This window comes from Canis lupus, chromosome 28 (assembly GCF_003254725.2).
Source record: "Canis lupus dingo isolate Sandy chromosome 28, ASM325472v2, whole genome shotgun sequence".
Classification (NCBI taxonomy): domain Eukaryota; kingdom Metazoa; phylum Chordata; class Mammalia; order Carnivora; family Canidae; genus Canis; species Canis lupus.
The window spans coordinates 11112925-11127887 of record NC_064270.1 but is presented as its reverse complement, the minus strand read 5'-3'; the positions used below and the strand labels follow the sequence as shown (position 1 = coordinate 11127887).

General features: G+C 52.1%; 1 protein-coding gene across 1 annotated transcript; it reads left to right on the top strand.

Annotated features, from left to right (window-relative positions):
* Positions 1 to 5663: 5663 nt before the first annotated feature.
* Positions 5664 to 11581, top strand: SFRP5 (secreted frizzled related protein 5). Its single transcript, XM_025466827.3, has 3 exons — positions 5664 to 6501; positions 8713 to 8790; positions 10485 to 11581. The coding sequence occupies exons 1-3, from the start codon at positions 5664 to 5666 to the stop codon at positions 10829 to 10831; spliced, it is 1263 nt and encodes a 420-aa protein (XP_025322612.2). The 3' UTR covers positions 10832 to 11581.
* Positions 11582 to 14963: the final 3382 nt, after the last annotated feature.

Below are 14963 nucleotides of genomic sequence, written 5' to 3'. Positions count from 1 at the left end.
GTTAGCAGTGTGAAGTGACAGGTTCCCTCCTGCAGTGCAGAAAACCAGAGACCAGAGAGCAGCCCTGAACAGTGAGGAAGGACAACGGGGGAGGAGGCAGAGCACAGGTGGATTTAAGAGAAATTTAGGAGCGAGGAGCCACAGAATTTGGTGACCATCTCTAAAGACCACTGCCAATGCTCAACAGTATTAACTAACAACTATACAGATAGTTCTTCCTATCTGCACTACTGTAAGCAATTACTACATGAACCCTAGTCCTCCAAATAATCCTAAAAGGAATTATCTTTATCATCTGCATTTTATAGATGAGAAGGCTAAAGCACAGAAAGGTTCAAAAACCTGCCCAAGGTCAAGCAGCGTTGCTGAAATTAGAATCCTGTCTCACTCAAGAGTTCTTGGTCTTAACCAAAACATTTGGCTGCCTCTCTGATGTACTTCTAGTCAGGGTTGCCTATTAGCCAGACCCTGGGGGTCCCAGTTGTGCTGGGGACCCAGAAAGGAAGGCCTCTCCATCCCCAGCCCTCCAGGGATACCAGGAGTGCCCACCCACGCCCCTCCTTTGGCACTTCAGACAGGCATTCTTAGAGCTAGACCTGCCCCTGTCCTAGACAAGCTTGGCCTCTGCTTTTGTTCTCGTGAGATCCAGGATAACCAGTGTGCCTGCCAGTGTCCAGGGTCATGCAACTTGCCTCCCTAACCACTTGATTCAGTGACCGTGAATCCATCCCCTCTACCAGCAGGAACCTACTGCTACCAGGGCACCCAGAGATCCTAAGCAGGCCCTCCTGAATTGCTTCCTGGAGCACAGGCTGCACAGCAGGAAGGCTCTGGAGAGCTGGAGACCTCTGCGACACATGCTGACTTTGCAATCAACAAAGCTAAATGATGGAAAGTAAACCAGTGCTGTAGTTGTAGTAGTTAAGAGTACTGGACTGAGAGGAAGGCCAAGTTCTAGTTTCCTCCTGCAGACAATGGCCAGGGATGGGAGACACTGGAGGGCAGCAGCAATGGGTCCCTGCTAGCTCTAAGAGTTCTCTTAACTACACAAGCCACTCAGGCTGGACTTTTTGCTTAACTCATCAGCAGCCACTGCTATGAAGACAGGTATCCCAGCGGGGAACACGGAGATCGTAAATGGCAGGTAATTCCCAAAGACTCTAAAATAAGGACAAGATTGTGTCTCATGCCTTTGGGCATCCCAACCCTCCTCGGAGGAGGCAAGCCTATGCTGGCAGAACTTCCTCACAGGCTGGGACCAGAGATGCCCCGCCTTGGGCCAGCACCAAATCAGCCTCCCCTCCATCATCTTCTCAACTTCCTTCCTCTTCCCGATTTCACTTGATCCTCAAGATGGCCCCATGGAGAATGTAAGGCAGAGGCGGTCCTCCTCACCTCACAGATGAGGAAACAAACACTCAGGGTGCAGGGACATGTTATGAAGTTGGAAACACACAACTGAAATCTTCTGAATCCAAGCTAGTACACTTCCCACTGCCAGGCACTGCCTCTCCAGGGGAGGGGGTGAGTGCTTGTAAGGAGACACGAATGGGGCAGATCTCCCACTCATGGCTCCATTATAGTACTAATCACAGAGCTGCCATATGCCAGGCACTCTGCTGGCTGCTCCCCTCTACCCTTGCCTCCGTAGGTCTTCACTAACATCCACTAAATACATCGTCTTCACCTCATTCTACACATGAAGAAATTAAGGTTCAAAGCTCAACAGACATATGTCCAAGGACATACACAACTAGCAAGTGGCCAGAATTTACCTCCATTCAGTCTGAAGCAAAGCCTGGACTCTCCCTGCCTTACTACATTGCCTTTGTGTGTCCCTGTTCTCCACATGGACAGGGACTGAGACTACTTCGTGTGTATGCCTGGCTCACAGCAGGTTCTAGTTAAACGTTGGTTCCTGGAATGATTACTCCCGAAACCAAAGCATTAAAAGGAATGAAGAAGGCTATTTCATACAGATAGAAATTATAATCCAACCAGAACATATAATGGTCATGAAACTTTATGCTCCTAACAACATAGCTTCAGAGTAAATAGAGCAAAAGTGATTCCAAAAAAAAAAAAAAAGGAAAAATTGTAAACCCACAAAGTAGATCTTATATACTTCAATCAGAAATGAATAGAATAGGGATCCCTGGGTGGCGCAGCAGGTTAGCGCCTGCCTTTGGCCCAGGGTGCGATCCTGGAGACCCGGGATCGAATCCCACATCAGGCTCTAGTTGCATGGAGACTGCTTCTCCCTCTGCCTGTGTCTCTGCCCCTCTCTCTCTCACTCTCTCTCTCTCTCTCTCTGTGACTATCATTAATAAATAAAAAAAAGAAAGAAAAGAAATGAATAGAATAGGGGCGCATGGCTGGCTCAGGCAGTAGAACATGTGACTCTTGATTGTGGGGTTGTGAGTTCCAGCCCCACAATGTGTATAGGAATTACTTTTTGAAAGAAAGGAAGAAAAGAAACAAGTAGAATAAGTAAATCAGCAGTTCTTAAACTTTCTGGTCTTAGGAACCCTTTACACCTTTAAAAATTAGGTTTTTAGATTAAAGACCTTTTGTTTATATGTACACCTACTCCTATTTACCATGTTTAAAATTTTATTAATAAGCAAAATTTAATTAATTCATTTAAAGCAACAAAAATAAACCCATTATATGTTAAGATAAATAACAAATTCTGTGAAAAATAATTATATTTTACAAAGCAAAAAAAAAATAGTGAAAAAAGTGGCACTTGTCTTCATTTTTGCAAATCTCACATCTGGCTTAATAGACAGATTTCCATACTTCCTTCTGCACTCAATCTGTTGTTACATGTTGTTTTATATGAAGAAAATTTGGCCTCAACAGAAATGTAGCTGCAAATGAGAATATTTTAACAGCCTTTTGAGACATTTTAGATATTCTTCTTTGATACTATCAAAAAAATTGCCATATGACCATTCCTTAAATGCTAGTTGTACTTTAGAACCTGAATCCATACCAATAAACTTTTCTTACTGTTACCTTAAGATCCAATGGTCTATCTTGGACTTAGAGTGAATCTTTGAACTGGATACAGTTTTGACCTTGTAGACTCCCTGAAAAGGACTTGAGAACCCTCAGGAGAGCACACTTGGGGAATCACTAAAGTAGGCCATAAAAAGGCAGGAAAATATAAGATTGTATAACATAATTAGCAAGGTTGATCTAAGAGGTACCTATATAGGACAAACACATACAACAAAGCACAAATACACATTGTTGTTGTTGTTGTTGTTGTTTTTAACAAATGGTCCCTTCCATCAGCTAGGGGAAATGTGCACCTGGATAGACTGCAGAGGTTCCAAGATGGACAGATGCCCAGCATGCCAGGTGTTCCACACAGCTGCCTAGGCCCTGGAACGGCCTCATCAGGAAGCGGCAGCACATGTGTGCACCCTCCTCCCTGCCGGGGCCACAGAGCTAATGTAACCCACTGACCTGGCCGCAGGCGGAGATCTTCTGTGCCCCATGGCACAGCCCCCACCTGGGCTTCATTCCTGTGAAGGCCTTTCCTCCTTAATCTCATCCTGTCAGGGAGCCTCGGGGGGTCCACAAGGCAGAGTTGTCAGGTAAAAACTGCCCATCCTCCCCTTCCAGGGGAGTTTCAGCCTGGCGCCTCTGCCCTTAGGAGTGGCAGGTACAGACTCACCTGGCTCTTAGACAGTTCTACATAACCAGCAACAGGAACAATGCCTCCTGTTGTCCAGGCCGGACACTGGGACGCCAAGGCCAGCTGGGCTAACCAGCTGCCTTGGGAGCCAGCACCCTGCACTTCACCTGGGGAGCGCCATCGCCGCCTGCCTGTGCACAAGACCACACCTCCCCTGCAGCACAGAAGCCCTGCCAAGCCTGCAGCAGAGTAAGGGTAAGCTGGAGCACAGAGAACAGAACTACTGCTCGGAGTCCCAAACCACAGCCAGGGCCAAGGTACCCAAGAGACCTCTCAGAACACACATCACATTTTTACCCTGAAGTCATACATCCCTTAGACATCTTACATTCCTAGGTGCTATTATGTGTGGCACTATGCAGGGGGCTTTCTTTTCATGCAGCATTTTGTTTGCCTCTCACAATAACTGTTGAGAACGTTCCATTTTACAAACAAGAAAATGGATGGTCAGAATGGCTAAATACTTGCCCAACATCACTTAGACTTCAACTTGGCTTTGTCCACAAAGCTCAGGCTCTTGCACCATTACTACATTCCACTGCCTGGTCCCACAGGGAGTGGTCCTTTACCTTCTGGCAGGTCATCCCTAGAACCCCTTCAAGCTCTTTCGCCCCACGTGGGGCTCTGTCTGCTAAATGTCCTCTGTTTCCTCTGCCCTGCCTTTGGTCTTTTTCTCACACCAGATCGAATTGGAGCAGAGACTATGTCTTCTGCATTTCGGGATCCTTATATGTGACATGTATACTACACCTCAAGCCTTGTACAGAGTAGGTGCTTCATGTGTGTCTGCAGAATATTAAGAAGAGTGGAGCCTCACCTCTCTCTACTACCACTGCAAGGACAGATCCATGAAGAGACAGGAGACTTGGAAACATTCAGGATGGTAGGGGATAGGAAGTATAAGGGCAGAAGCAGAGGGGGGCAAGTGCAGATCCAGCCCCTGGAGTGCCGCAAGACACCTCCCCAGGGGACCTCCCCACCAAGGACTGAGGAGGTCAGGTCTCAGGTCAGGCTCTCAAGAAGAAGCTCTCCAACCCTCAAGCATTTCTCCAAAGCTCCTCCCACAGGAAAGCCAATGGAAGGCAGGGTTCAGGCAGAAGGAAAAGATCCCAATCATGGGGTTCTTGAAGGCCTCCTCCCTGATGCCTCCCTGTACATCATCAGTTTCTTCCTCTTCCTCAGCCTTTCCTGTCCTGGGTTGGAATTTATCTTAGGGCAGAGTAGTTAAGCCCTGGCCTTTGAAACTCAAACCTGGATTCAAATCCTGGCTCCCTCACCTATTAGCTATGTGATTGAAGTCCCCCAAAGCCAGCAAGCCTGTAGACTCTGAATCCAGACCTCCTGATTGTACCTTGTTTCTGACTCTGGAACCAGACCACCAGGGGTCAAGTCCTGGCCCCTATCCTCACTTAACTCCTCTCTTTGCCTGGGTACCTTTATCTGTAAAGTGAAGATAATAACAGTACCCATTCGCCTTATTACAGCAATACTGTGAGAATGCCGACATACAGTTAGAACGCCTGGGTACAGTTAGTACCCAAGAAGTATTAGCTATCAATAGAGATAGAAGGCGATAAGGCAAGTGAGGTGCCGTGCAGTGTCCACAGGCACTCGGAGCTCCCTGAACGCAGTTATGATTACCTTGGCCCCACTAGGCTAGGGTGTCCCTGGAGGTGGGGGGGGGGGGGGTGTTCCTGGGTCAGATCCATCTCTGATTCCCGGCAGCCAACACCGTGCCGGAACCAGGCAGGAGCTCAAACACAGGCTTGAAGACGGACGGCCGGAGCCCTGCCCTCCCGGAGCAGGCGGGTGTGGGCCGCCAGGGGAAGGGAGAGCCGAGGTGTCAGGGAAGAGAAAGCAGAGCGGAGGGGAAAGGCCGAGACGACAGATAAGCAAGTGGAGTGAGCGAGAAAAGGAACAGGGGAGGCTGTGGCGGAGGGAGATAAGGAGAAGGATGGCGAACGCGGTCGGCGGGGAACGCCCCGGGAGGCGAGCGAGCCCCGCGCCGAGGCAGGGGAGTGGGTGCGCGGGGCGGGGCGCGCGCGAGGCGGCGGGAGGGGCCGAGGGGCTCCACCTCGCCTCCGCGCCTGGGCCGGGGGCCGGCGGCCGGAGATTGGCTGGGGCGCGCGGCGAGGCCGGAGCCCCGGGGTGGGAGGTGCCAGGATCGGTCGGCGCGCCGGGAGCCGAGCGAAGGCTGCGGGCACTCGGGCCACGGCGGCGGCGGCGGGGCGGCTGCGCGGGCGCGGGGCCGCTGGAGACGCCGCGTGCCATGCGGGGGCCGGCGGGGGGCGCGCGGGCGGCCGCGCTGGCGCTGCTGCTGGGGGCGCTGCACGGGGCGCCGGCGGGCGCCGAGGAGTACGACTACTACGGCTGGCAGGCGGAGCCGCTGCACGGGCGCTCGTACTCCAAGCCGCCGCAGTGCCTCGACATCCCCGCCGACCTGCCGCTCTGCCACACCGTGGGCTACAAGCGCATGCGGCTGCCCAACCTGCTGGAGCACGAGAGCCTGGCCGAGGTGAAGCAGCAGGCGAGCAGCTGGCTGCCGCTGCTGGCCAAGCGCTGCCACTCGGACACGCAGGTCTTCCTCTGCTCGCTCTTCGCGCCCGTCTGCCTCGACCGGCCCATCTACCCGTGCCGCTCGCTGTGCGAGGCCGTGCGCGCCGGCTGCGCGCCGCTCATGGAGGCCTACGGCTTCCCCTGGCCCGAGATGCTGCACTGCCACAAGTTCCCCCTGGACAACGACCTCTGCATCGCCATGCAGTTCGGACACCTGCCTGCCACCGCGCCTCCAGGTAGCGCCGCCGCCGCCGCCAGCCCCCGGGCGCCCGCGGGAGCTGGGCCCTTAGCACTGCTCTGCGGGGCCCCGCGGAGGCGCCACCCGCTCACACACACACACACACACACACACACACACACACGCACACACACGCCTTTACCCAGCCCTGCATGCATGCCCGGGAATTGCACCCCCCGCTGCCCCCCTGCCAGCCTCCCCACAAACTCCCAGAGTAGGGCCTTCTCGCAGCTCTGGACAAGCTCACTGGTTCTACGCATTCCAGCTTCGTTCCCAATGATGCCCCTCGCGCCCCTCGCAGCGCTGACCTTCCCAAGACGCTGGAATCCCTGGGTAGCCCCAGTGCTGTCCCCTCCCCCCATCCTGAGGCATCCTCATAAATGTCTTATGGCCTCTCTCAGCCCAAGAATGCCCAGGCCCAGTCACCTCCACCACAGCTCTGGACCCCAGGGCACCAAAACAAGCATCACCACCACCCCACGTTGACAACCTGAGAGGGGAGGGGAGCCTATGGAAGGGATATAGTGTAAAAATCGTGAGCTAAGTGCACTCCTGGGCTATGGTTACACACACACACACACACACACACACATACACACACACACTCATCCCATTTTCTGTACCTGGGAACCCGAATTTCTTGTACTCTCTTCCCAAAATCCCCCAGTTGGGAGACCTTCAGGTAAAGTTCAGTGCAGAAGAGCAGCTTACCAGGCTCTGCCACTAACCAGGAGCCTCCTTAGTTGTTGCTTAACTTTGAACCTCACTTTTTCCATAAGTAATATAGGAAATGAGCTCAGGTTCCAGAACCCTGTGAGATCCTAAGTGCCACCTCCCACCCACCCCGAGTCCCATTTCCCCTAGTTCCTCCCTGGTCTCAGCTTCCCTTCACTGTGCAGCCCCCACCCCTGCCCCAAATGCCAAACTCCTTCCAGAGTAAGCCTGGGCTGGGCACCAGACAGGAGAATAAAACAGTGGCAGTGAGCAGAAGGGCTTTGTTTGGGCAGTTAATTCGAGAGTCTAAGGAGCCCCTGATGCTGGGACTCCCCCAAGGGGCAGCACTGCTTTCCCATTTTCTATCTGATCCAGCCCCCCAAAAGCAACTGGACTCCACCATACCCTACCCACCTCCTCAGGGCTAACCTCATCCACACAGCCCTTGATCCTACACTCCCATGTCCCTCCTGAGAGTCAGTTGGGTAGGGGTCCTGTGACTGGGGAGTGTTGAGAGAAGGGAAACACCCCTGTTCGTGGGTTGGAAATGGGACCAGGAAGCAGGGGAGAGAGAGCCAGCTCAAGGAGAGATAGCACAGCCCCTAGCAGGGATCCCAGCATGGTTCCTTTTCTGGTTCTCTTGGAAGCCATGGATTAACAGCCTCGACAGCAGGGAAGGGAAGTCCTGGGCTCGGGCTCGGCTCGGAATCCCCCCTCACTCTGCCCTCATGCTTCTGACCTCTCTGAAGCCCACTTTCCCCTGTGATGTGGCACCCACCTGGAGGCAGAGACAGAGGACAGAGAGCAGATGTGGTGGCAGAGAACCAGAGGCACCCTGAAGTGTTTGTGTGGCCACAATAAAACTGAGAATAATAATAAAAAAAAACCTGAGAATATTTCACATAAAAATTAAAGAGCTTGGGCTTCCCTTGAAAAAATCAAAAGTTCTGGTAATGCTAAGCTGCCCACCGTAGAGGAGGATGCTCTTCAGCTTACCACAGCCTCTGCCCTGCCAGAGTCACTTGTTTCCCCACCTGTCCGGACCCTGTGTTCCTAGAAAAACCCTGCAGATACCCCCATCTCAGCACTAGCCCAGGAGTCACAAATGCTGAGTTCTAAGCTCAGTTCACAATAGTTTTGCAGACTTGAGTAGCCACTCTGGGCCTCAGTCTTCTTTTCTTTAATAAGAATAATACCTACTTCATAGGCTGGGGATTAAACGAAACAAAGTTTGGAAGACAATGCACATCATAGTGGCAGTTGCCAGGGTCATGGAGCAATTGTGCCTACTGCAAGGTGCCACTGCAACCTTGTCTCTTTTGAACCTCACAACTCCTCAGTGAGCATCATTACCATCATCCCATTTCCTGATGAGAGTGGAGGCTTGACAGGGGGAGGTGGCTCATCAGTGGGATAAGCCTGTACTCGAGTGGCTTTTTTGGACTCTGATTCCCTTATCAGCCTCCCTCAACCCCACCCCTGCTTCCCTCTTCAGTGACCAAGATCTGCACCCAGTGTGAGATGGAGCATAGTGCCGATGGCCTCATGGAGCAGATGTGTTCCAGTGACTTCGGTGAGTGTGGGGCCCACGTGGCCGCTCCCCCAATTCCTCTCCTCCTTGACACACACACACACACACACACACACACACACACACACGAACACACGTGTCCACAACTATCTTAGTGAATACTAAGACTGTTTGCACCACGGGTCTGATTATGACCCTGAACCCTCTCCCCAAAGAAATGCACCTCATTCTGCAGGTCATCCCAGGGGCTTCAGAAGCCCCTCAAGGCCATGGTCTGTGGGCCCCAAAACCACTCCTGGCCAAGGCTCTTGCAGCCCTCCCTTGGCACCTGCCCACAGAGGGGCCTCCAGGGCTGGATCCTCTTCAGGAAAAGCAAGCTAAGCCTGGAGATGGACAGGGGCATCAGGGAAAGAGCTGGGCCCCAGGATGGAAGTGCAGCACCCTCATCCCTGGGCACCTCTGGCCTGGGGAGCTTCATCCTGGAACCTCTCCATTCCTGGGACAGTGAGCCAAGTCTAGTCAGGACCACACGACCCAGCACGTGGCCTTTGCCAAGTGGAATGCTGTTTTGTGTATTAGCCTCCCTTTCTGAAAAAACAGAGAGCAATGAAATCCTTACTTGAGTCTTTTATGTCATTAGTCTGCTTGGAAAGAGAATACTACTATTGTAAGGTGTGTGTATGCCTCTGCCCAAGAGAGAGAAAGAATGAAATTTTATAACAATTTCCTTCCCTGGGTGAACAGTCATCCTCTGGCATCTCCCTGGTTGCTCACAGAGATGGGGGTCCAGAGGCCTGAAGAAGGGGTAGACTAGCCTAAGTGAGTCCCCTCCAGCTCTAGACTCCCAACCCACAACTTATTAGGCTCTCTACAGCCACCCTGGGATGGTCAGTCACCCCTACCACTTTCTAGCCTTTAACCACCTCCCTCACCCCTATATTCACACTCCAAAAACACCATAGACACACTCTGATACATAAAATACACAGCACTAAACATCACACTCTCACCCATATACTATAGTCTTACACAGATCACAAAAGATGGTTGTGTGCATGCTTCTCAATCCAATGCTCTGTGATGCAGTAGGCCATGGTGTGTGTGTGTGCGCGGGGGGGGGGGGTGGGGGGGTTACCCCATGGAAACCAGCACATGCTACAGAGCACCTCCCTCCCCAGGGCCAGCTGTCAAACATTTGCCAGCCCACCACTGCTATACACACACACACACACACAGAGCCAGAAATCTCATTTAGAAGCAGCCCCAGGGATCATGAAGTCCAGCCTCCCTCTGTCACAAGGACCTCTCCCCACCAAACCACCCCTCCAGTTGGTCAGCTCCACCTGAAGCATTTCCCTCCCTGGGGAGCCCAATGCCCTGCTCCACTCCCCATCAGGTGCTCCCCACCCTGCCTGTGGTATCCTGGAAAGGCATGGGCTCTGGGGTGTTAGACCTTGGTTCACTTTAGGCTCTACAAGTCTGACAGGTCACCCCCTCTCCAAACCTCATTTCCCTCCCACCTCAAAGATGAAGCATGAGAATGTCAGTGCAAGTCCTGCACATGATAAAATCTTCAAAAATATGAAAATGTACCCATATAAGCCCACCTCACCAAGGGCTAGGCTTGGAGCTTCAGGCACAAGCACTCACTGGGGGCCCACCAGCATCCTGAGCACACCTGCCCACTCTCACATTGTCCCTCTGTCTACCCCCTCCACATGTGTGCACACACACAGTGGTTAAAATGCGCATCAAGGAGATCAAGATAGAGAATGGGGACCGGAAGCTGATTGGAGCCCAGAAAAAGAAGAAGCTACTCAAGCCTGGCCCCCTGAAGCGCAAGGACACCAAGAGGCTCGTGCTGCACATGAAGAACGGTGCTAGCTGCCCCTGCCCACAGCTGGACAGCCTGGCTGGCAGCTTCCTGGTCATGGGCCGCAAGGTGGACGGACAGCTGCTGCTTATGGCCGTCTACCGCTGGGACAAAAAGAATAAGGAGATGAAGTTCGCAGTCAAATTCATGTTCTCATATCCCTGCTCCCTCTACTACCCCTTCTTCTATGGGGCCGCTGAACCCCACTAAAGGGCGCGCCTCCCTGCCTCATGCAGCCAGCTGTGCCTTGCCCTCTCTCCACCCCTGAGGCACACTCTCTCTTTCTGCCCACTTGGCCTCACCCCTCTTCCCAGGCTGACCCAGCCCCTGCCTGAGTGGTCCCATGCAGAGCTATTACCAGCACAGGTCTTAAGGAATGGGCATGGAGCCTGAGCTGCTCTTAACTGAGGGGTTCTGGGTCCTTGGGGACTTCTTCTTTTAGAAGCAGGGCTTTCTCATTTGGGAAGGAACTCCAGGGTTTCAGAAAGTAGGTGGAGGAGAGAGCGAGAAGCATGGAGGGGCTCTGAGCAGCCCGAGGAGGTAGTTTCCGGAGTAGACCATGGCGTCTGCTCCCCTCTGTCGGTGATGAAGCCTTGCCTTGAAGAGGAAAGTCTCAGTATTAGGCTGAGCTATTTGGGGGGACAGTTCCTTACCTCCACTGCCCACTTGTGTCATCAGAGTCCCCCCAGAGGAGAGGCATTAGGGTCACAGCACCCTCCAGCCACAGTTCTCCACCTTCCCCATCTCTTCCCCTTCCTGCAAACCTGGAGAGAAGCCCAGCCCAAACCCCCTCCCAGAAGCCGCTTTTTGGGGTTTGTTCTTCAGCCTCCATATGTCCCTGTAACCCTGATGAGTAAATTATCACCACCGTTGCAAGGCCACAAGTACTAGATCTGATGCAGGCAAGGTCTGGTTTCTAATTTTTTTTTTAAGTTTTTAATTAAATCAAAGAAAACAACAGTTGGTTTTGACTAGGTTATTTGTCAGCTGGTCCCCAAAGGTGGGGAGAGGGAGGTTCAGAAGAGACTTTTAGAAAGAGGCCCTTGTCATAACCCACAGCCTGTCCACACAGACATACTTGGAATGCCTAAGAGCAACACCCATGTTCTTGTAGGATCCCGAGAGCACAGAGTGAGGATCACCCTGCTCTTCCCCAGCACTAAGTGAGGAAGGGAGATAACCATCCTTTTTTTCCCAAAGAAGGAGAGAGACACCAAGATCCCCAGTCTGCTCCCAGGGTCAAAAGGCTCCACAGTCCTGAAGCACGTCCCTGGAAATACCTGCTCCTCAGATCCCAAGAAGGCTGGACCACTGGGCACTACTCTGAAGAGCCAAGGGCCTATACACAAGTCAATTCCTACCCCTGTGACACTCTACACACACACACACACACACACACACACACACACACACACACACACACCACCCCCTCCACGCCCCCATCCCCTCCACCCCTATCTCCCACCCTCTGCACTGGTCTGAACCGGGTGGGGATAATGGTGTAGGCAAGTGCCACAGGGACCAGAGGAGCAGCATTGCCTAGAGCTGGTGAGAAACACAAAAGCTCAGGCCCCACCCCAGGCCTGCTGTTTCAGAATCTGCATTTTAACACATAAACCTTCAAATCATCTAGAGAGCTTTTGCAAAATGGGGGCCCCACTTAAGCAATTAAATCTGAATATCTGGAGGGTGCTCAGAAATCTGAATCTCTATAAGCTCCCTGGGGTGGTATGCAGCCTGGGTTGAAGACCTTGATCTGAGGCAGGAGGAGGGGGAGGGGCTGAGGGGAACTCAGCTGGAAGGATCTCGGTCCAGCATGCTGGGCAGGAAGTGGCTATTCTAACTGAGGACTTCTTCAGCGAGCTCAGAGCAGATGGTGCTGCTACCTGGAGCAGAATGGGGCAGGGAGGGGAGGAGGCTTGAAAGGGAGGCAACAGGTTCCTGCATTCAGATGACCAGCATTTGGAAGGGGTGGCACCAGGAAAGAGACTTGGAGTTTGTCATCAGATGCTGAGGAACAAGGCAGATGTATCCAGAGCAGGGGCTGGGGACACCCCCAGAGCAGCTTTCCTCAATAGTGAGAGTCTAGCTACCAAGTCCAGTCGAGGCTTCCTGTTCCTCCAAGACACTGCAGCTGCATTCCCTTGTGAGCACTCGGCTTCCAGGGCTCTCAGAGAAGCAGGATGCCATAGAGAAATGAAGAAGGCAAAAGGGTCCAAATTCTGCTGTGGGGCCAATTGTGAACTAACAGGTGGTCTGACAGCCTGCCCGTAAATCACCTCCCTGGGCAGTCAGGTGGCCTCACCACAGGTCAGGAGCAGCAGAGGCCTGCTTGTTTCTCCTCAACTCTGAGGAAGCCACTGCCACCCACCCTCACCCAAAGCCTGCCCAGCCTACCAGCTCCCTGAATCTGCCCCTTGTCTCTCAGCCTCCTACCCCGACCAAATATTTACGGACACTTCTATGGTCAACCAGGGCCCAGGATTATTTTTCCACTGAACACACAGGACTCAAGCTACTTCTGGCAGGATCACAATACTGATCTCTGTCAGGTGCTGGCAGCCAGTGAGATGGAGCAGGGGGGGGGAGAGGCTCCCTTAACCCATCCCGGGAAGCCCCGGCAAGACCCTCCTCACCCACCCACCAACACAGGGGTCATGCTCTATGTATCAGCTCTGTTCCCCAGCATCTATTGTCAGAGCCCCCAGCAGTCTCCTCCCTAGGACCAAGAAGAATCTTCCCCCAAACCAGGGGAGGCCTCACAAGGCCTAGGCCCACCCTTCATTTCCTGCGGTCACAACACGCTCCCCGCTGGCCGGTCTGAAGAGACAGGTGGTGCTGCCCAGGGAGCATCTGGGCTGTGTGTCAGTGAATGACTACATCTGACAGAAACCTCAAGAAACGAGGGCATCCCCATAAGAGAGGTCTGGAGATGGACAGGTGGGAGGTCCATGTCCCAGACTCATTTGGTCTTCCTGCTCTGCCAGAGGATGGCTTCTGTTCTCGTGGTTACAAACAGTGCCTCCTCCTCACCACTTCTCAACCACATTCCAGGCAGCAAGGCAGAGAAGGGGAGCAAAAACAGCATGTCAGCTGCCTCTGGCCCTTTTGATCAGGAAAACAGTAATTTCCCAACAAGTCCCACCTGGTAGATTTCCACTTTTAGCTCACCGGCCAGAACTAAGTCACATGGCCACCCCTAGTTGCAAGGGAGTAAAGGAAGTCAAGTGTTTCAGTTGGGTACAAAATCAGAGTTCTGATAAAGAACAGGAAGGATTTTGGGCAGGATGCTAAATATTCAGGATCAAGGGTGCCTGGGTGGCTCAGTCAGTTAAGCATCTGACTCTTCATTCCGGCTCAGGTCATGATCTCAGGGTCATCGGGATCTGCATCCAGCTGGGAGTCTGCTTCTCCCTCTCTGTCTCTGCCCCTCCCCCAACTCACACACCTCCTCTAAAAATAAGTATTTTAAAAAAAATACTCAGGATCACATGAAAAGAGGTAGTAGGGCCCAGTTTTAGGTTCCAATCCTGTGACTTAGTGACCATGTGACATTAGGGACACTGCCTAACTATAAAATGGAGTAATAATGTCTATTTCACAGAGTGGCTGAGTGGTAAGTGGGGAAACACATGAAAAGTTCCTGGAACTAGTGCCCAGCATTTAGAAGATATTCATTAAATGATAATTAATATTTTACTAATCAAAGGCCTTGACCTGGCTTAGCATGGTGCCTGCACATAACAGGTACTCAGTACATTCCTGATTTGTTAAGGCAGAAAGAAGACAGGAACATCTCACCTAAAACCCAGAGTTGCTACTTTCAGGAGGTCAGAACCTACATTTGGCATTTTACTTCAGAAAATACATTCCTGGGGGGTATGTAGAAGGGAGTAGAAGCCAGTAGAAGGGAGAAGACATATAATAATACTAGTAATCAATAAATATCAAGCCCATGCTAGATGACACGCACTACTCTAAGCACTCTGGTATTCTTTTTTTTTTTTTTAAAGATTTTATTAAAAAAAAGAAAAAGATTTTATTTATTTGAGAGAGAAAGTGTACGTGCGCACCCACATGAGTGGGGAGGGGCAGAGAGTGAAAAGGAGAGAGAATCCTCAAGCAGACCCTGCACTGAGCGCAGAGTCCAACTCAGGGCTTGATCTCACAACCCTGAGATCATGACCTGAGCCAAAAATCAAGAGTCAGACGCTCAACCAACTGAGCCACCCAGGCACCCCTCACTCTGATATTCTAATTTAAGCCTGCCAACAGCCCTTTGAGGTTAGTATTATTATCACCATTTTAATGAGAAGGCTGGGGTTCAGAGAGGTCAATGAAC